General features: G+C 43.0%; 2 protein-coding genes across 2 annotated transcripts; both read right to left on the reverse strand.

Moving 5' to 3' along the window:
- Positions 1-43: 43 nt before the first annotated feature.
- Positions 44-13,097, reverse strand: mtmr2 (myotubularin related protein 2). Its single transcript, XM_087807044.1, has 16 exons — positions 12,902-13,097; positions 12,117-12,219; positions 12,026-12,049; positions 11,899-11,962; positions 8,954-9,048; positions 8,790-8,894; positions 6,145-6,249; positions 6,003-6,086; positions 5,800-5,949; positions 4,694-4,882; positions 4,447-4,632; positions 3,236-3,442; positions 3,051-3,143; positions 2,155-2,268; positions 900-1,076; positions 44-840 (listed from the first exon to the last, which is right to left on the reverse strand). The coding sequence occupies exons 1-16, from the start codon at positions 12,970-12,972 to the stop codon at positions 679-681; spliced, it is 1,929 nt and encodes a 642-aa protein (XP_087663170.1). The 5' UTR covers positions 12,973-13,097; the 3' UTR covers positions 44-678.
- Positions 13,098-14,157: 1,060 nt separating this feature from the next.
- LOC148065717 (uncharacterized) lies at positions 14,158-17,907 on the reverse strand. Its single transcript, XM_087807212.1, has 2 exons — positions 17,139-17,907; positions 14,158-16,041 (listed from the first exon to the last, which is right to left on the reverse strand). Exons 1-2 carry the CDS (start codon positions 17,557-17,559, stop codon positions 14,324-14,326), a joined length of 2,139 nt encoding a protein of 712 aa, XP_087663338.1. The 5' UTR covers positions 17,560-17,907; the 3' UTR covers positions 14,158-14,323.
- Between the last annotated feature and the right edge of the window lie 4,075 nt (positions 17,908-21,982).

Below are 21,982 nucleotides of genomic sequence, written 5' to 3' on the forward strand. Positions count from 1 at the left end.
ACATTGAAGATTAAAGTAGAGAAAAATAAAACAAAACACAAACTTTAATCTAGTTCAGTCTTTTATTTATTAATTTCTAGTCGAGTTTACGGTCGTCAACGTCGCATAAATCAAGGCACGAGGGTTCAAAGGGTCGTGGAGATAAAACAAGAGTTAGTTTCATAAACATCGTGTTGTTCTAGATTAAAGCGAGGAAATAAATAATATGAACTCAAATCAAAATCACATTATAATAGGAATGAGTTTGTGGAAGTGGTTAGAACGAAAGATTAGAAACAAAACTTTGTCGAACCAGTTTCAAGTTACATTTCAGAGAAAATCAAGATAAAAAAGTAGAAATACTGGGTTTTTAAGGTTAATCGATATTTAAGAGATTATAACAGATTCCTGTGGACCTAGAAGATTATTCTGGAGACAGTTGTGGAGGTCAAGCTGCCTCGTGCTGCAGGTGGTCATAATGTTATGGTCCATCATCTCTCCGACGCGTGACGAACTCACTCGTTACCAAGACTTCAAGTTGGTTCAAAAGAAGCTGGTGGTCGGTTACCATGGTAACGTCAGGAGACATGAAGGGAATGACGAAGTGACTTCTAAGGCAGGTTGAGCGACGAGGATCCGCGATGAACCTCCTCAGAGGTGGAGGCCCCGGGTCAGACGAAGGTCTATGGAGGCCCCGGGTCAGACGAAGGTCTGGACCGGCGTGATGGAGCGGGTGGGCGACCCGGCTCGCTCCGAGGAGGAGGCGGACCGGTTGGAGACTTCTCGCTGCAGCTCGTCCACCCTCTTCTGCAGCTCGGCCCTCTTGGCCAGGAGCTCCTTGTAGCGCTGGTGGACCGGCTCCTGTGGAAGACCAGCACGTTCTTAGGACACCATAAGACAGGCGCTCACGGGACCAGTACCTGAGGTCTCATCCGGGGGTTCCAGCGGATGTAGTACCCCACCCACAGCTCCAGGTGGCGCAGGCTGACGACGGGGAAGAGCACGTGGTTGGAGAAGTTGACGTAGAGAGGATTCGTGAAGTCGTCCATCTGACTGTTGACGTACGACCACAGCGACGACGTCCTTTTAGGGACTTCCTGGAAGAGGAAGCAAGAGAATCACTTCTGATTGGATGAGACTTTAGAATGAGGAGCAAATATTAACGATGAATGAAGTACTTAATAAAGTAAATTAAAAAATCTATCTATTTACACATGTATTTACAGACAATTAACTGCTTATTAACCATTATAAAGTACTAACTTATTAACCACAATAAAGTACCAACTTATTAACCATTATAAAGTACTAACTTATTAACCACTATAAAGTACTAACTTATTAACCACTATAAAGTACCAACTTATTAACCACTATAAAGTACTAACTTATTAACCACAATAAAGTACCAACTTATTAACCATTATAAAGTACCAACTTATTAACCACTATAAAGTACTAACTTATTAACCACTATAAAGTACCAACTTATTAACCACTATAAAGTACTAACTTATTAACCATTATAAAGTACTAACTTATTAACCACTATAAAGTACTAACTTATTAACCATTATAAAGTACTAACTTATTAACCACTATAAAGTACTAACTTATTAACCATTATAAAGTACTAACTAATTAACCATTATAAAGTACTAACTTATTAACCATTATAAAGTACTAACTTATTAACCATTATAAAGTACTAACTTATTAACCATTATAAAGTACTAACTTATTAACCACTATAAAGTACTAAGTTATTAACCATTATAAAGTACTAACTAATTAACCATTATAAAGTACTAACTTATTAACCATTATAAAGTACTAACTTATTGACCATTATAAAGTACTAACTTATTACCATTATAAAGTACTAACTTATTAACCATTATAAAGTACTGATAAATGATGAGAATTTGTTTTATTTGTTTATTTACCATTTATTTATTAACCTTGTTTGAATGACATCATCCAGTGAGTTGAAAAGTTTCATTAAAAAAAATAAGTAGTGAAAAAGTATTAAAAAATCTTTAACTTTGGGTAAAATATTTTTATACTTTTTACACATTTTCTCTCTAAACAATAAATAATTTCCCAGTAAAGCTACGTTACTCATGATGACTACAGCTCCCACAAAGCACTCCTGTGAGAGCGAGTCCGACTCACCTCCTTCAGCCTCTGTTGTTCACTGTTGCACAAGAAGGTTCCGAACAAGCAGCTGTAGAGATGATCCAGGATCGTCACCAGGAAGTACTCGTTGAACTCGAACGCTGCAGGAAACTGAAGAAGAAGATTTAGATCATCATCGTCTTCATCTTCATCTTTATCACCATCTTCATCCTCATCATCATCTTCATCCTCATCACCATCCTCATCCTCTTCATCATTATCTTCACCTTCATCACCATCATCATCCTCATCATCTTCATCACCATCTTCATCATCATCATACTCATCATCTTCATCACCATCACCATCACCATCTTCATCCTCATCATCATCATCATCTTCATCATTATCTTCACCTCCATCACCATCATCATCTTCATCATTATCTTCACCTCCATCACCATCATCATCTTCATCATTATCTTCACCTCCATCACCATCATCATCATCTTCATCTTCATCTTCATCTTCATCTTCATTCTCATCATCATCTTAGTCATCATCATCATCATTATCTTCATCTTCATCATCTTCATCACCATCATCTTCAACATCCTCATCATATTCATCATAATCATCTTCATAATCCTCATCATCTTCATCACCATCATCTTCATCATCACCATCATCATCATCATCACCATCATCATCTTCATCACCATCTTCACCTCCATCACCATCATCATCCTCATCCTCATCCTCTTCATCTTCATCACCATCTTCATCTTCATCACATCTTCATCTTCATCTTCATCTTCATCTTCATCACCATCTTCATCTTCATTCTCATCATCATCTTAGTCATCATCATCATCATTATCTTCATCTTCATCTTCAACATCCTCATCATCTTCATCATCATCATCATCATCTTCTTCATTAGAGCCTCACACCTGTCGGGTCAGTTGCCAGACGCAGTCGATGAACTGGATGAAGACGGGGGAGCGGTCTGCGTCCGTGTGGTTCTTGTCTCCGTGACCGATGCGCTGCCATCACAGAACCATCAGTTAGCGTTTGACCTCCAGAAGAACGTTTGACCTCCAGAAGAACGTTTGACCTCCGGAAGAGAGAGTCTCACCAGCTGGAAGCGATGACCGAAGCTCAGCCACTCCTTCTCCAGCAGCACCTGGAAGCCCCGGATGGTCCTGAAGTAGCTGTCCAGCATCAGCATGGCCAGAGAGGTGAGCTGAGCCGTGCGGTCCCAGCCGTCGCTGCAGTGGACCACCACTGAGGTCTTCCCAGACTCCACCTTGTCAGCGATCCTCAGAGCTCCAGCTAGAATCAGCTGCACACACACACTTCATGGTCATAACACACACTTCCTAGTCAATTAAACACACTTTCTGGTCAATTACACACACTTCCTGGTCAATAACACACACTTCCTGGTCAATAACACACACTTCCTGGTCAATAACACACACTTCTTGGTTAATAAAACACACTTTCTGGTCATTAACACACACTTCCTAGTTAATAACACACACTTCCTGGTTAATAACACACACTTCCTAGTTAATCGAACACTTACTAGTTAATAAAACACACTTCCTGGTTAGTCGAACACTTACTAGTTAATAAAACACTTCCTAGTTAATCGAACACTTACTAGTTAATAAAACACACTTCCTAGTTAATAACACACACTTCCTGGTTAAAAACACAAAACTTCCTGGTCAATAACACACACTTCCTGGTCAATAACACACACTTCCTGGTTAATAGCACACACCTCCTGGTTAATAACACACACATCCTAGCTAATAACACACACTTCCTGGTTAATAAAACACACTTCCTAGTCAATAACTCACACTTCCTGGTCAATAACACACACATCCTAGCTAATAACACACACTTCCTGGTTAATAAAACACACTTCCTAGTCAATAACTCACACTTCCTGGTCAATAACACACACTTCCTAGTTAATCGAACACTTACTAGTTAATAAAACACACTTCCTGGTTAATAACGAACACTTCCTAGTTAATAACAAACACTTCCTGGTTAATAACACACACTTCCTGGTTAATAGCACACACTTCCTGGTTAATAGCACACACCTCCTGGTTAATAACACACACTTCCTGGTCAATAACAAACATCTGAGTTAATAACACACACTTCCTAGTTAATAACACACATGATTCCTGGTCTATAACACATACTTCCTGGTCCTTAACAAACACTTCCTCATAATAAGAAACACTTCCTGGTCAATAACACACACTTCCTGGTCAATAAACGATGCTAGTTCTAGTGTTAATGTGGGCGGAGCTCACTCACCTTGATGTGCTCCAGCCAATGAGTGGACTCGAGGTTGGACAGCCAATGGGAGTCCTCGATGTTGGGGTACACGACGTCCTTCAGCTTCCTCAGAGACTCCCTCATCACGTGGATGTTGTGGATGTCCAGGAACACCAACTCGGCGTTCTGGTAAGCGTCTTCGCTCTCGTACCCGCCGCCTTTCATCTGGGGTCAGAGGTCACAGAGGGGTCAAAAGACGGTTCTGGACAGAGCGAGAGAGTCGGACCTTGTTAGCGGCGGCGTTGACGCTGGGCCTCGCGTCGAAGATGAAGAGCTTGTGCGACTGCGCGTTGGCGTCCATGACGGCCTGAAGGTACTTCTCGTCCTCTTTGCTGCGCTTCCCGTTGACGCCGACCATGGGTTGACTGCAGCGCGTGATGGTGGCCTGACTCTCTGGGTGGATCCACGACAGCACCTGAACATCAACACCTGAACATCAGCACCTGAACATCAGCACCTGAACATCAGCACCTGAACATCAGCACCTGAACATCAACACCTGAGCATCAACACCTTCAGCACCTTCAACACCTTCAGCACCTTCAGCAACACCTTCAACACCTTCAACAACACCTTCAGCACCTTCAGCAACACCTTCAACCCCTTCAACACCTTCAGCACCTGCAACACCTTCAGAAACACCTTCAATACCTTCAACAACTACAACACCTCAACAGCTTCAGCACCTTCAGCACCTGCAACATCTTCAGAAACACCTTCAATACCTTCAACAACGACAACACCTCAACAGCTTCAGCACCTTCAACACCTTCAACAGCTTCAGCACCTTCAGCACCTACAACACCTTCAGCAACACCGTCAACACCTTCAGCAACACCGTCAACACCTTCAGCACCTGCAACACCTTCGGAGAAACACCTTCAGAAAAACACCTTCAACAACTACAACACCTTCAACAGCTTCAACACCTTCAGCACCTACAACACCTACAACACCTACAACACCTACAACACCTACAACACCTACAGCACCTTCAGCACCTTCAACACCTTCAGCACCTTCAGCACCTACAACACCTACAGCACCTTCAGCACCTTCAGCACCTTCAGCACCTTCAGCACCTTCAACACCTTCAACACCTTCAACGCTCAATTATTCTGGGTCTCACTCCCTCTCAGGGAACTCATTAAAAAAACATGTTTTTAGTTTCACTATAAATCTTCGTGCAGCTGCAGGTGCATCTGCTCTATGTTTACGTCTTCCTGATACCGTAATGGCAGTAATATGAGGGCAAAGCTCCGGGTCAACGACTGAACTCCTCTGATGAACTTTAGAAGAGTTACGGTAATGTTAGTGACAAGGTCGACTCACAGGGATGCGACCTTTGGCCCTGAAGGCCGCGACCCTCCTGAGCTCCTCGTCGGGGATGTGGACGGGAACTGCCAGCGTGGACGGGTACGTGTCGCACAACTCGTAGTGGTCGTTGACCTTGGAGATCCTCCAGCTCTCGTTAGGGATCCCCTGAAAACCAGCCCACGTGAGACCTCCTTCCTGCCTCCGGGGGGCGCTCCTACCTGACGCTTGTACTCCGACACGACGTCGAACACCTTCCAGCCGTTCTCCGGGAACGCTTGTCCGTACTCGAAGGCGAAGATTTGCTGAGAGGAACAAAAAAGGTTTTATTTGGGAAACACCACAGGAAGTGATGTCACTCACCAGACCGTTAGAGACAGGAAACGCATGTTTCATCAGAGCCTCGAAGATGGACTTCCTGAGCGAGTCGTCCAGTTGTTTGTGAGCAAATCTCAGGTTACGCATGTCCTGGAGAGAAGAAGAAGAGAAGGTCACATGACACCGAAAATTGTTTGAAAATAGTGGAAAATTGTTTGATTAAAGTAAGTAAGTAAGTAATTTGTATTTATATAGCGCTTTTCCAGACCAGGGTCACAAAGCGCTTAAACAATCAAAACAATATTCAATAAAGTATATACTTTAAAGGTCAAGATAAAACTGATAACACAACAGGAGTTCCAGAAAATCAAGGAAAAGCCTGAAGAAATAGAAACGTCTTAAGATGTTTCTTGAAGGAGTCAGTAGATCATCAAACACAGATGTTTCTTGAAGGAGTCAGTAGATCATCAAACACAGATGTTTCTTGAAGGAGTCAGTAGATCATCAAACACAGATGTTTCTTGAAGGAGTCAGTAGATCATCAAACACAGATGTTTCTTGAAGGAGTCAGTAGATCATCAAACACAGATGTTTCTTGAAGGAGTCAGTAGATCATCAAACACAGATGTTTCTTGAAGGAGTCAGTAGATCATCAAACACAGATGTTTCTTGAAGGAGTCAGTAGATCATCAAACACAGATGTTTCTTGAAGGAGTCAGTAGATCATCAAACACAGAGATCGTTCCAAAGCTTAGGAGCAACAGTCTGGAAGGATTTCTCTCCTCTGGTCCTGAACCGTGTTCAGGAACCATCAGTAGATTCTGATCCACAGACCTCAGAGCCCGAGCTGGGATGTAAGTCTGGATCAGATCACTGATGGAAGGTCTGACCATGAATAGATCTGAAAGTAAGAACCAGAATTTTAAAGTTGATCCTGAAAGAAACTGGCAGCCAGTGAAGAGTTTGAAGGAGAAATGTGAGTTCTTCTACTAGAGCGGCTCAGAATTCTGGCTGCAGAGTTTAGTATGAACTGCAGGCGAGAAGATCCTTCTTGTTAAGACATGAAAACAAACTGTTACAATAGTCCAGACGAGAAGAAACAAACGCATGGATTATAAGATCCAGATCATGTTCCGACAACATTTTCCTAAGTTTAGAGATTTTTCTCAGTTGAAGGAAACAGTTTCTGGTCAGTTTTCTTCAGTGTTGAACAAGAGACATGTCTTTATCAAATACAACACCCAGGTTTCTCAGGCTCAGTTTGACAAGTACTGACTCAACCCTGGAACCTTATCATCAACAATCACCAGAGTTTTAGTTTTGTCCACATTTAGCTTCAAAGTGTTTTCACTCATTGTTTGATTTCTAGAAAACAATTGACTAAGTTCAGCCTCTGGGGCTCAGTTGGATCAACAGAGCAGTAGAGCTGGATGTCATCAGCAAAAATGTGATAAGAAACATCAGGAAATCTCTGAATGATTTTACCGAGGAGAATCAAGTACAGCAAAAACAATAATAATGAGGGACTCCACACATCAGATCTGCCGTTTCGGACCTCATTTGATTGACAGATACACTAAAACTGCGCCCAGAAAGGTAAGATGAGAACCATTCTAACACAGACCCAGACAGTCTTCATCCCTCAGTCTTCTCAGCAGGATCTGGTGATCAACTGTGTCAAAGGCTGAGGACAGATCCAAGAGAACCAGAACGTCATGATGTCACTGGACACTTTCAGTAAAGCTGTCTCCATAGATTGATGTTTACGGAAGCCAGACTGAAACTTCTCATGGATGTCGCTCTGATCCAGGAACAAAGACAGCTGCTCAGACACCACCTTCTCCAAGATCTTGGACAAGAAAGGGAGCTTAGAAATAGGCCTGAAATTACTGAGGTCAGTTGGGTCTAAGCCTGGCTTTTTGAGCAGAGGCTCCACAATGACATGTTTAAATGCATTGGGAAAAACCCCTGTGGAAAGGGAGAGGTTCACCATATTGGTAACCCAGGGGCCAATTACATCAAATACTTTGATAAAGAGCCTACAGGAAAGGACGTCATCTGAGCAAGAGGAGGGTTTCATCTTGTTCACTAGTGCCGAAATATCACCCAGAGATACAGCAGTGAAGGAAGACCAAGAGGAGGAGAGGGGCTCAGAGACAGTAGGGGTTCCAAACAAAGAGGGAAAGATTTTCTCTTTGATCAATATAATTTTGTCAATGAAAAATCTCAACAATGCATTGCTGTCAGCTTCACAGAAGACAGGCGTGATTTGAGGAGCAGGAGACACGAGAGAATTAATTGTGTCAAACAACACTTTGGGGTTTTTCTTATTTGCTGCTACCAGTTTTCTGATGTAAATCGTTTGATTATAATTGAAAATTGTTGGATTACAGTTGAAAATTGTTTGATTATAATTGAAAATTGTTTGATTATAGTTGAAAATTGTTGGATTATTATTGAAAATTGTTTGATTACAGTTGAAAATTGTTTGATTATAATTGAAAATTGTTTGATTATAGTTGAAAATTGTTTGGATTACAGTTGAAAATTGTTGGATTATTATTGAAAATTGTTTGATTCTAGTTGAAAATTGTTTGATTATAATTGAAAATTGTTTGATTATAATAATAAAACATTATCTAACGTGTCTATTCAAACATTCTTTCTTCTTCAAACCAAAGAAAACTCACCTTGCAGACGATGCCGTACGACACGTCTCCTCGGTGTGAAGCGCTTCCGATCTTCTCCACGCGACTCACGACGCCGAGCGGCACGTCGAGCACGAACGACGGCTCCTGTCAATCACAGGTGATTGAAGCGCGAGCGACGAGCAGGTCGAGGAGCAACAACTCACTCGGTCCATGCATCGGAAGAAGAGCCGGTAGTTGGTGACGGTCACGGCTCCTCTCAAGGCCCCGGTGAACGGACAGAAGTAGGTGATGTCCAGACCTGGAGGAGGAACCACATGAGAGAACAATACACTTGTTTGTTCACCATCTTATGAGAAAACAACTGAGTCGAGATGAAAAGTTCTTACAATATGTTGCTTTAACAAAGGAGGTTGAAAGAGACGAGTGACTGGATCACTAGTGTTTGACTAGATCATAAGTTAGTATTACTTCACTGGATCACTAGTGTTTGACTAGATCATAAGTTAGTATTACTTCACTGGATCACTAGTGTTTGACTAGATCATAAGTTAGTATTACTTCACTGGATCACTAGTGTTTGACTAGATCATAAGTTAGTATTACTTCACTGGATCACTAGTGTTTGACTAGATCATAAGTTAGTATTACTTCACTGGATCACTAGTGTTTGACTAGATCATAAGTTAGTATTACTTCACTGGATCACTAGTGTTTGACTAGATCATAAGTTAGTATTACTTCACTGGATCACAAGTGTTTGACTAGATCATAAGTTAGTATTACTTCACTGGATCACAAGTGTTTGACTAGATCATAAGTTAGTATTACTTCACTGGATCACTAGTGTTTGACTAGATCATAAGTTAGTATTACTTCACTGGATCACTAGTGTTTGACTAGATCATAAGTTAGTATTACTTCACTGGATCACTAGTGTTTGACTAGATCATAAGTTAGTATTACTTCACTGGATCACTAGTGTTTGACTAGATCATAAGTTAGTATTACTTCACTGGATCACTAGTGTTTGACTAGTTCAGAAGTTAGTATTACTTCACTGGATCACTAGTGTTTGACTAGATCATAAGTTAGTATTACTTCACTGGATCACTAGTGTTTGACTAGATCATAAGTTAGTATTACTTCACTGGATCACTAGTGTTTGACTAGATCACAAGTTAGTATTACTTCACTGGATCACTAGTGTTTGACTAGATCACAAGTTAGTATTACTTCACTGGATCACTAGTGTTTGACTAGATCATAAGTTAGTATTACTTCACTGGATCACTAGTGTTTGACTAGATCATAAGTTAGTATTACTTCACTGGATCACTAGTGTTTGACTAGATCATAAGTTAGTATTACTTCACTGGATCACTAGTGTTTGACTGGATCATAAGTTAGTATTACTTCACTGGATCACTAGTGTTTGACTGGATCAGAAGTTAGTATTACTTCACTGGATCACTAGTGTTTGACTAGATCAGAAGTTAGTATTACTTCACTGGATCACTAGTGTTTGACTAGATCATAAGTTAGTATTACTTCACTGGATCACTAGTGTTTGACTAGATCACAAGTTAGTATTACTTCACTGGATCACTAGTGTTTGACTAGATCACAAGTTAGTATTACTTCACTGGATCACTAGTGTTTGACTAGATCATAAGTTAATATTACTTCACTGGATCACTAGTGTTTGACTAGATCACAAGTTAGTATTACTTCACTGGATCACTAGTGTTTGACTAGATCATAAGTTAGTATTACTTCACTGGATCACTAGTGTTTGACTGGATCATAAGTTAGTATTACTTCACTGGATCACTAGTGTTTGACTGGATCAGAAGTTAGTATTACTTCACTGGATCACTAGTGTTTGACTAGATCAGAAGTTAGTATTACTTCACTGGATCACTAGTGTTTGACTAGATCATAAGTTAGTATTACTTCACTGGATCACTAGTGTTTGACTAGATCATAAGTTAATATTACTTCACTGGATCACTAGTGTTTGACTAGATCATAAGTTAGTATTACTTCACTGGATCACTAGTGTTTGACTAGATCATAAGTTAGTATTACTTCACTGGATCACTAGTGTTTGACTAGATCATAAGTTAGTATTACTTCACTGGATCACTAGTGTTTGACTAGATCATAAGTTAGTATTACTTCACTGGATCACTAGTGTTTGACTAGATCATAAGTTAGTATTACTTCACTGTATCACTAGTGTTTGACTAGATCATAAGTTAGTATTACTTCACTGGATCACTAGTGTTTGACTAGATCATAAGTTAGTATTACTTCACTGGATCACTAGTGTTTGACTAGATCATAAGTTAGTATTACTTCACTGGATCACTAGTGTTTGACTAGATCATAAGTTAGTATTACTTCAATGGATCACTAGTGTTTGACTAGATCATAAGTTAGTATTACTTCACTGGATATACTGAGCCAAGACGCGTCGCCATAGCAACCGAGCCTAACAAGCTGCACAGTTCACAGACGGACGGAGACGTAAACAACAACAAGACATAGAAGTACAAATTGACAACTTTACAGAACGTGACACTGATTGGTCAAAGTGTGTATTTAAGAAATGATTGATTTATACAATAAAATAACTAAATTATCACATGTTTTCGATGTATATGACACGTGGCAATATCGCGATATCTGTATTTTTTGGATATTTCTGACACTTACTTTTTTTTACTTTTTTACTTTTACTTGATTACTTATCATTTACTTATATATCTGATAGTCAACAAATCGTTTCTTTAGACTTGAGAACTGAATGAACGTTTGTTCATTTATATGTTTTATGTATAAAATAACTACTTAGTCTTGAATTTAATTTTTTTTAGATTTGTTTTCTAAATACATCAGTTTTATATTCATTACTTTGAACTTCTATAATTTCAACAGTTTCAAATATCAACAATGATAATAAAGTGTAATAACATGTTTGTTTTACATCATTATAAACATTTATATCTACATTTGATTCATTATTATAGTTGTATTATAGTTTTATTATACATGTGATATCCACTTGAGTTTCTATGTTTTCACTGAACATATAGTTTTGTGTGGTCGTAATGTTTCGGCCCAGCTGGTAGAAAGAGGAACCGACCTTTGTCCTGCACCGTCTCGTTGGGAAGCAGCTGCGGTTCCTCTTTGTCGGACTCCCTGAGCGCCTGAAAACAAACCCACTCGCTAACACCTGAAGAAGAGTCAACGATCGCACGGCGATCCATTACCTTTGTCTGGATCTTGGGTTTGACCTGCGGAGAAATGAAGATCAGAGTCATTCTGGCTCCGAAAAACTAACCCCAGACCGCCGTGACGAACCCGGATCTCCGGAGAAAAGTCGCCCGACGTGGCGACGGAGTCCGAGGACGCGGCCGACGGCGTCTTGGTCGGCGCCGAGCGCTCGGAGCGCGAGGTGGAGGCGCTGGCGAGCAGAAGACGGCGTTGAGAAAGTTCATCGGATGTCGAACGTGGATTTAAACTTCACTGAACTTAACGTTAAATTCAACGTTAAAAGATTTCGACGTAAACTACGTTTAAATAAATTCAGAAATGAATATCGACCAATGAGAAGCAAACGCTGTCACGTAAAAGTACCGGAGCAGGAGGGCGTCATGGCAACCATCACTCGTGTGACAGCAGGGATCGATTGCTTTTCCTCGGCTGCCCGGATGTTAACACTGAATTTATTTATTTAAATTATTCTTTTTCTGTTTGTTTTTTATTACAAAACATACTGACATTGAATTCTTTCATAATAAATCGTTTCCACTGAATATTTTTTTCATTTACTTTATTTTTTAAATGTAGAATGTTCACTTTTTCGTTGGAAAGAATCTACGGTTCTAGAAATGGCCCATTTTTCTTCAAAATCAAAGGCAAAGTTGTTTCGATGCTTCAGATTCAGTGATAAAACCGAGTTAACGTTTGCGTTAAAAATCGATACAACAAGTGACGTCCGTCAACTTGACCAGTTTAAACCGGATTAGCGGCGGATTATTTCAAACATGACCAAACGAACGTTGGTTAAAAGTTCCATGAACTGACAAAACATTAACGATAAACAGTTCGTAAACTCGTACCGAGACTGAAGATTTGGTCAGTACCTGGACAATGAATCGACACTTTGTCGTGACGACGAGACTTTCAAGCTGTCGCTGCTGCTGCTCTGCTCCATGATCTCAGGTGACTTTCTGCTCCAACTCGAGCCTAAACCGCGCAGAGTCGACGCTAGAATCCGGTCCCGAGCTCAGCGAAGTGACACCAACAAAAGGAAGCTGCCATCTTTTCCCAGCAGCCTCCTGATCCCAGCCCCGCCAGGCTGGCGCACCATACGCCCCCTGGCGGAGGACCGCAGAAATGCAGCGTGGACTTCTTTTTACACGGGAATATTAGAAGATTTGAGCAGTTAATATTATCAACTATTATTGATCCTATTAAAATACCTGTTGATTATTGTAAATTAGGTTTGGAGAAATAACTTATTGATAATATTGCTTCAAGTTATTGATTATTTTCATAGTTTTCATTTGTTTTTCGACTTTTTTTTTTCGGTTTCATTTTTTCTGATTATTTTTGTTACTGTTTATATATATATATATATTGAATTTGTTCCAGGTATTTCTTTCAGGGGTTTTTATTCCAGTTCATCTTGTTTATTCCAGTTTATCTATTTTTTCTCCTAGTTTATTTCTTTGTGTCCTTGTTCATACGTTCGTTAATAATAATAATACATTTTGTTCAAGTTCATTTTGTATTTTATTGTTCCATATATTTTGTATGTGGGTGTTTCTGGTTGTTTTTTTATTGCATATATTATTATTATTATTTTAGCTTTTGTTTTCATTATTTCTCCCCCCAGTTTATTTATTTTTTTTGTGGTTCGTTTTTTCCCCCAATTTATTTATTCATCATAAAAAGTTTTTTGGGTGTTTAAAAAATGTTTGACCACTAGATGGAACCAAAGCTAATCGTTTCCTGAAGTCGTGATTCACGTCATTACTGGACGAAAGAGTCCAGAGTTTTCTGTATATTTTGTACCTCAATTGATGAATTAATCGATCCGTTATTTACTATTTATCATTTAACTCAGTGATCAATACTGTGAACTGTGCTACTGTTGATTTATTATATTCATCTTTGATTATTTTGTGTTGTCATGTGATACTGATAAGTGTTATTCAACAATCAAACAGAGCCAAATGTCTCGCCCAGAAAGATTCCTAAGAGTATTAAAAACTGTCTTTACAGTTGTTTATTTCTCTGGTATTTTAAATCCTCCTCATGATCCAGCAGCTTCAACATCTCTCTCCACACCTGGTTACTTCTGACAAGTGCTTACGATGGACGACAGACGCGCTGCTGAGTTCATCCTTTTATTGAAGTAGAAAACATGTGGAGTGAATTATGTACAGGCGTGTAAAGATGGACACTTGCTGTCAGGGACTCTATGTACAGTAGAAAAGGTGACTCTGCACATGGACACGTGAGCAGAGACGTTCAACATCTGTGTTTGTATATTTCTGGGTTCAAGCCGGGGTTTTTCCATCGCCCGTGTTGGGAGGCGTCGTGGGGAGGATCCAGCGGTGGCAGTTTGAGAAGCTCAGGCTCTTGTCGACGGCGCAGCTGGTGCAGTAGACGATCCCGAGGGCCAGCATCACCACCAGGAACACGCACAGCGGCACCAGCAGGGCCACCAACAGCCAGCTCTTGTCGCTCCTACGCTCACCCGTGTCCGCTGAACCGCCCACTTCTGAGACGTGGCTCACGTCGCCGTGAGTCTTCGACCCCGTGTCCTTCGCGTCACCCGAGGCGCCCCCTTTAGGGACGTCGACTTCTGTGACTTTGGCCTTCGCTTCGGCTTCGTGGTCGATTTCGTTGTCTTTGCCTTTTTGTGTGGGAGGTGGAACCGTTTGGTAGCGCTTCGGCGCTAGAGGGTCCCATTGGTTGAGGTGGTTTTCAGATCCATGGTGGACATCAGGGGTGTGTCTCTTGGGGGCTTCCGTCAACCACTGAGTGTCAAAGTTGCCGTCGGACTCGAAATTGGGGTTTGGAGTGAATGACCCGGACCAGGATTTCACATGATCGGCATCCAGGTCCAGTATTTGCACGGGATCACTGGGCTCGGGTGTGAGCGTTGAATACTCTCCATCCTCAGGCGAGGGCTCGCAGGTCAGTCCGTCGGGCTGCATGTCATAGCCCTGGTCGCAGTAACACTGGTACCCCCCCATGAAGTTCAGACACTGCTGCTGACACGGCGACTCCCCCACACACTCGTCCACGTCCACACACTCTCCGTCGGTGCCAGGCACGTAGCCGTGGTTACACAAACACTTGAACGATCCGACCGTGTTTTCACATGTGCCGTCGCAGCTTCCCTCGTCCAGGCACTCGTCGACGTCCACGCACTCGCCGTCGTCGTCGGGCTGGAACCCCGAGTGGCAGGTGCAGTGGAAGGTGCCTGGAATGTTGACGCACACCTGTGGACAGGGGTCTTGCTGGCATTCGTCAACGTCTAAACAATTGCGACCGTCTCTGGCCATCTGGTAGCCGTGAGGGCACGTGCAGCGAAGCCCTCGAGCCGTTTCCACGCAGTCGTACTCGCAACCCATGCTCAGGCAAACTTCTTTGACGTGGGTGGCCTCGGTGGGGCCGGCGGAGTCGGAGGACAACATGGGAGCGTCCGTTTCGCTCAAAGGGTCCGGCTTGCACCCATAGCCGTCCTCGTCTAGCGTGAATCCTTCGGAGCAGTAACAGTAGTAGTCGGAGTCGGTGCTCTGGCAAAAGTGCTCGCACCCGTGATCGTCGCCGCACCAATCCTCCGCTTTCGTCCCGCCGTCAGCCGAACAGTAGGGGGCGTCCCGGGACCAGCCGACCGTCTCGTCGTCTCTCTCGATGCAAAGAATGGTCTCTTCGGTCTCAGCGGAGGGGTCGGCACCATCCGCCGGACACCGGAGCTCGGCCACCGACCCGTACGGCACGTGGGTCAGCACCGTGCTCACCAGGTGGAAGGCCGTGGTGTAAACAACCGGACCTTCACCTTCGTCCTTCAGGGGTTCACACATTCCTTTGTAGTTGAACTGACACACGTAACCGTCCAGCGCCAAACCACAGGAGCCGTCCAGCCACTTAAAGTTGTCGCTCGTGGTGGACTCGGACTGGACGACGACGGCCACACAGCGGGGGGCCGCACAAGCTCCGGCAGATTCCTCGCGCAGCCAGTTGTGGTGTTTTCCATCGTGATCTCCTGTTGGCCACAAATAGGATGTTAGTACAACGCGTCAATTCTTTCTACGAAATAAGAGCAAAAAGTGAACTGGCTTCATATACAGGTGATGTTGATCAATTATTTTAAACATTCGTCGTCAAATCAAATTTGTAATATAAAGTGTTTCAGTTGTTACTGTAACTGCCACCAGAAGATCATGTGTTTGTCAATCTGTGAAAATAACTGAATGGATTTCAACGAGATTAGCAAGAAACAAAAGGTTGAATTTAAGTCTTGTTGCAGGTGACCATCTGATTCCATGGATCCTTTGAAGGATTTGTCCCGCCCTGAGGTGGAGGGAGAGCTGAGGTGCAAACTGCAACTTCTTCACCTCCTACTGTGTGTTCGAGCAAGTTCTAGAAGATTTTCTGCCCCAAGAGGGTCTCTAGTGCGTGTTGAGATTTCCTCCTATGATCCTTCAGAATCCTTCAGATTAAAGGTCGCACTGGGATCAGCTCCAGAGTCAACTTGCGGAGGTGGACATTGGAAAACCTTGTGCATACTTTTCTGAAGAAAAGGCAACATAGCTTTAAGCGGTTTCCATGCTAGCATTGGGATGATTCCTGCTGTGCTATTTTTGGGATAATATTTCAACTCGTAGTTACACATCTTAAAGTAATAAGCCACTAATTTGTTCCAGATCCCCGTTGAAGTAGCATCGCCTCCCCTCCTCGTGCCTGATTTCAGAATCCTGGAGACAATTTAGTGTGTGTAAGCAAAACCCGAGTCATAAAAGAAAATCATCTGGTTTTTAGCAGACTGCAATTGTGTCATGTCTAACTTGGGGCCAGAACCGGGAGCAGCAGCGAAGGTCAACAGGGGGTTTAATGTGACGGCCTCTGTGTCTGGAATAACAAAAGCGGTTAATGTAAGAACCACTCAGCCTGTCTAGACCTCTGAGAGACTTCAGGGCGAAGATGCCATAATGGAGGAAACAGGGCATTGAGGTAGGTTTTCGTGTTTGGATAAGAACGGTCTTTTATCATTAGTCTGGTGAACACATTTCCTCGCCTGAAGGACCAGGAAGGACAGGTGTGTTGAATAGAGGTGGAGTTAAGTCAAAAAAGAGTAATTGCCTGTGACCCAGACGAATCCTCTGAGGGGTCGAGTCGCCGAGCACTGGCGTGGGGGCCTGTGGAGCCCGATCCACAGACGGAAGCGAGTCTTGGTCCCCTGCGATGACACTCCCGATAGAAGATCGTTGATGACTCCTGCTTTCTCGTCATCGTGCATGGTCGCCAAGGTACCCCCTCGCTCCCTGCAGCTCCGCCCCGCCTCCCTGAAGGTTCTCCTCTGGAGGAACACGGCGTAGCATCCTTCTGGATGGCAGCTGACGTCTTTCTCCTCCAGCTGGAACGAAGTCACCGGCTGCACGTCAGGGTCCGGTTGCCCTTGGCCTTGACCCCCAGTTGCCAGACAGACGGCCAGCAACCAGATGACACACAAGAAACTCATGCTGCTGCTACTCCTGGTGATCTTCGTCCTCGGGCAAGGCATGAGACTAGAACCTGGCTGACATTCAACTGTGACAGTCCACGTGAAGTAAAAAACGACTGATCCAGAAGAGACTCCTGCAGTGGTTCTGTAAGTCCAGTCGATAATCCTTTATCCAACTGATGCTTCAGCAGTTTAGTCAGACGTCCTCAATGAAAGAGTTGACCTTCAGGAAAAAAACCCATTCATTGGCAAACAGGGCAGTGGGAGCAGTTCAAGAGACCCATAGACCTCTCAGGTGCGTCCTCGCGTCCAGGGAACACCGTAGAAAGCCTTAAACTCCTTGAATCGAAATTAAATTTCCATCGACGACTCAGTGACTCTTCTGCTGTATCTGATGCTGCCGGCGACTTCTCGCCTCTGCCGATCTACTTTTTCCGACTTCAGGAGAGAGAGAGAGAGAGAGAGTGAGGGAGATGGAGAGAGAGAGAAAAAGAAGGAGAGAGAGTTGGGGGGAGGGTGCATCGGGCAAGTGGGGGGATGCTGCTACGTAGAGGAAAAAGTGTGTTTTAAAAAGAGGGGGCTAGTGTGTGTGTGTGTGTGTGTAGATGTGGAGGGGTTGACGGATGGAGTTTGGGGGAGTTGAGAAAAGTTGTGCGACCGTGAGAGTTATGAAAACCATACGGCATCATTCTTTCACCCCATCCTGCCTCCGGGCGCTCGCACACACCAGGAAGGTTCAGTTTCCACACGGCCGTGGCATCAGCAGGAGCGGAAAGAGTTTGTCAGCTCGAAGGGATGCAGCGTCTGCTCCTGCAAATCATTCATCATTGTTGTCTATTCTGACCACCACACTTCTGTAGAACCTCCAACCACCTGAAAGCTTTTAGTGAGCGCTGGAAACATTGAAGCACCTTCAGGACGGTCGATCCACACGTTGTTATAGTTTCACGTGGAGGTGTGTCCGTCATTGTACTTTTCCTGGATTTCCTCTCCTGCCGATCCAGGCAGAGGAGACAGGAAATGCCAGATGTGCATCGGCCTGAACTTTTAAGTTGCAGGGGAGCAGAGACATCGGGGTCCCCCTGTCATAAGATACGTCCTCCATGAAAAGCTACCTTTCCGGGGGCCCGTGTGGATTTTCCGACTGTGATGTCTTTCTTCCAGTGTTGCGAGCAGAGGAAGTGTGGAGTGAACCCAACAGCTCTGTTATTTTTAGAGAATTCCCCAATTTCTGAGCTCATGTGGCTCCTTAGGCGCTCAAATGCCACATCAGCGCGGTTTTCCACATGCTTGTCAAGTTTTATACGAGACACATCACAGCCCTGAAAGCCACTATTGTGTCGAGTCCATCTTTCTCTCCGTGTCCCCAGATCCACATGGAGTCTTTCAGGAAAACAAACAAACGCGCCGAACTGATAGTGTGACCACTGCTGACCGGTGACCCTCCGTCTCTCAACCTGGTTTTGTCTTTTCACCATTGTTCTTTGTTTCTCAGCCTCCACTGCAGAGTAAACAAACAACTTCTCGATGACCCTGGCGAGCACATGCCCGGCCTGACTGGGTGGCCGACAGATATACGTTTCCAGATGTCGAGGATCATTTATCTATCCTCCGATGGTACACCAGGCTGCGAGTCCTGATGATGTTTTGAATGGACACTGATACCAATATCAACAGCAATTACTAACCATAAGAGCTCAACGGAGTCAACTATAGTTCACTGTTGGAGGTCTGCTGCGTATCAAACCTTTGGACATATACAAACACTTTTAGAACATTGAATTAACCTGAATTCATATTTGGTCTCTTTTAGACGGTGCTTATTTTCATCTTCTACACCAACTACCATGAGAAATGATTCCCAGGAACGAGGAGCTGACGTGTAACTTAGGACGTGGTAGAGAAGGAAGATGGTGACGACCCCGGATGGTCAGTGAAGGATTGAATGTTTCGATAGTTCAAGTTCAGAAGATAAAGTGTAAGAAACTCCACGAAAAGTCAATGATTTTTGCATCACTGAGTTCTGGAAACAGCACATAAAGACAAACAATCATGATCTTTAAGAGCCTTTTAAAAAAGAATGACATCAGAGAAGCATTTAAAATACTTTAATTTCAGTCTTTCATCGAGGAGCCAGTGGGCGACCCTTGTAAACGGTGAAGTTAAAACGTGTCGGCGATGATTCACCGACTGCTTCCTCGCACACAATGAAGAGATGGAAAATGAGTAAAAGATTTTTTTCGAGGGATTAACGTCAGATCTGTGTTCTGTCTCAGGTCAACTGTGTTGGACTGTTGCTCTTGGCAGGTAGAACATATACAAGATTCAGACGCTTCTCCAGGTTATGTAACCATTAGCAGCAACGACGGATACAAACACAAAACCACTGGATCCCAGAGAACCTAAAGAGCCTTTTGGTCTGGTCCCCCCACTTTCTCCTCCTTCGAGCTGCCCCCCTTTCTCCGAACCAACCCCATCCTCCACTCTTTTCTTCTCCGTCCTACCTTCTTTTCTGTAGCCTTCACTCCTCCTCCTCAACTTACTTATCTGTGCTACTGCCCTGCTTCTCCATCTGCCTCATTATTTAGGTCACCAGTCTCCGATCTCTCTCCCGGAACCGCAGAATTTAACCCCAAACTCCCACTTTAGGGGCTGTTTATTCCATCATCTTTCCTATGAAGCTCCCTCCTACTGCTCGCTCAGACACACCTCCAGAGACACATTCCAGAAAATGATAAAACAGACTAAACTGCAATTTTCCATCGTCCTGCACTGAACCTTATTCCCAATTTCCCCGTTAAAGCGTTCCGTGGATCCACTCGCCCCCTCCGAACCGTGGAGCCTCTAATGAACTGCACAGATTCATTTTCAACTCCTCACCTCTGAAGTCATCCTGTGCGCCACTCACTCGCCACATCGTTCGCTGCATCTCCACTCCTGAGCCCCGAAGCTTCCGCTTCATCCACACGACCTTTTCCCGTCCTTCAGCTTCTTCTGGAACTTTCAAGAAAACTGCATCCATCCACGTGACAGATGTTCCACCGCTTAAGGATGTGAGGATTAATCGAGCGGCTCGATGAAAAGTTAGGAAATGGCCTCATTCAAGATGATTAATGCACAAACTTAATGGTGTTCCTCGCATGAACGACGTGATATTTAGGCGAAGAGTAAAAATGTCAACACGGAGCAAAGACTAAAGTACACATGGACTTGTTCAAACGATGTTTTTTTGTAGGGGAAAGTAAACATGTCGTAGCATTTATACAGGATGTTAACCAGAGCTACTCAATGATCAGTGGTTTAGATTTAAAAGCACATTAAGATTCCTATTGTAAGATATAATTTACAAAGTTTTTGAAAGTCACAGAAACCTTCTCCTGTACTTCAGGTCATCTGGTCATCAAGACCCAGTTCCCCAGGTCCTATGAATGGTGCGCCAGTTTACTTCAGTTTCTCGGACATTTGAAGGAACTAAACATACTTCGTCAAGCAAGAACTAGGAAGAACTAAGAAGAACTAGGAATAACTAGCAAGAAATAGCAAGAACTAGGAAGAACTAGGAAGAACTAGCAAGAACTAGGAATAACTAGCAAGAAATAGCAAGAAATAACAAGAACTAGGAAGAACTAGGAAGACCTAACAAGAACTAGGAAGAACTATGAAGAACTAGCAAGAACTAGGAAGAACTAGGATGAACTAGCAAGCACTAGGAAGAACTAGGAAACTAGGAAGAACTAGGAAGAACTAGGAAACTAGGAAGAAATGGGAAGAAATAGGAAGAACTAGGAAGAACTAACAAGAACTAAGAAGAACTAGGAAGTACTAGGAAGAACTAGCAAGAACTATGAAGAACTAGGAAACTATGAAGAACTAGGGAGTACTAGGAAACTAGCAAGAACTAGAAAGAAATAAGGAAACTAGAAATAACTAGGAAGTACTAGGAAAAACTAGGAAGAACTAGGAAGAACTAGCAAGAACTAGGAAGAACTTGGAAGAACTAGGAAGAACTAAGAAGAACTAGGAAGAACTAGGAAGAACTAGGAAACTAGGAAGAACTAGGAAGAACTAGGAAACTAGGAAGAAATGGGAATAAATAGGAAGAACTAGGAAGAACTAACAAGAACTAAGAAGAACTAGGAAGTACTAGGAAGAACTAGCAAGAACTATGAAGAACTAGGAAACTATGAAGAACTAGGGAGTACTAGGAAACTAGCAAGAACTAGAAAGAAATAAGGAAACTAGAAATAACTAGGAAGTACTAGGAAAAACTAGGAAGAACTAGGAAGAACTAGCAAGAACTAGGAAGAACTTGGAAGAACTAGGAAGAACTAAGAAGAACTAGGAAGAACTAGGAAGAACTCGGAAACTAGGAAGAACTAGGAAATTAGGAAACTAGGAAGAACTAGGAAGAACTAGGAAACTAGATCCTGTTGTTTATGGTGAACAGGGTCTTTCGTTAGTGACCCTTGAACTCGTCTTTTTT

The sequence above is a fragment of the Callionymus lyra genome, chromosome 14 (assembly GCF_982586985.1).
Source record: "Callionymus lyra chromosome 14, fCalLyr1.hap1.1, whole genome shotgun sequence".
Lineage (NCBI taxonomy): Eukaryota > Metazoa > Chordata > Actinopteri > Syngnathiformes > Callionymidae > Callionymus > Callionymus lyra.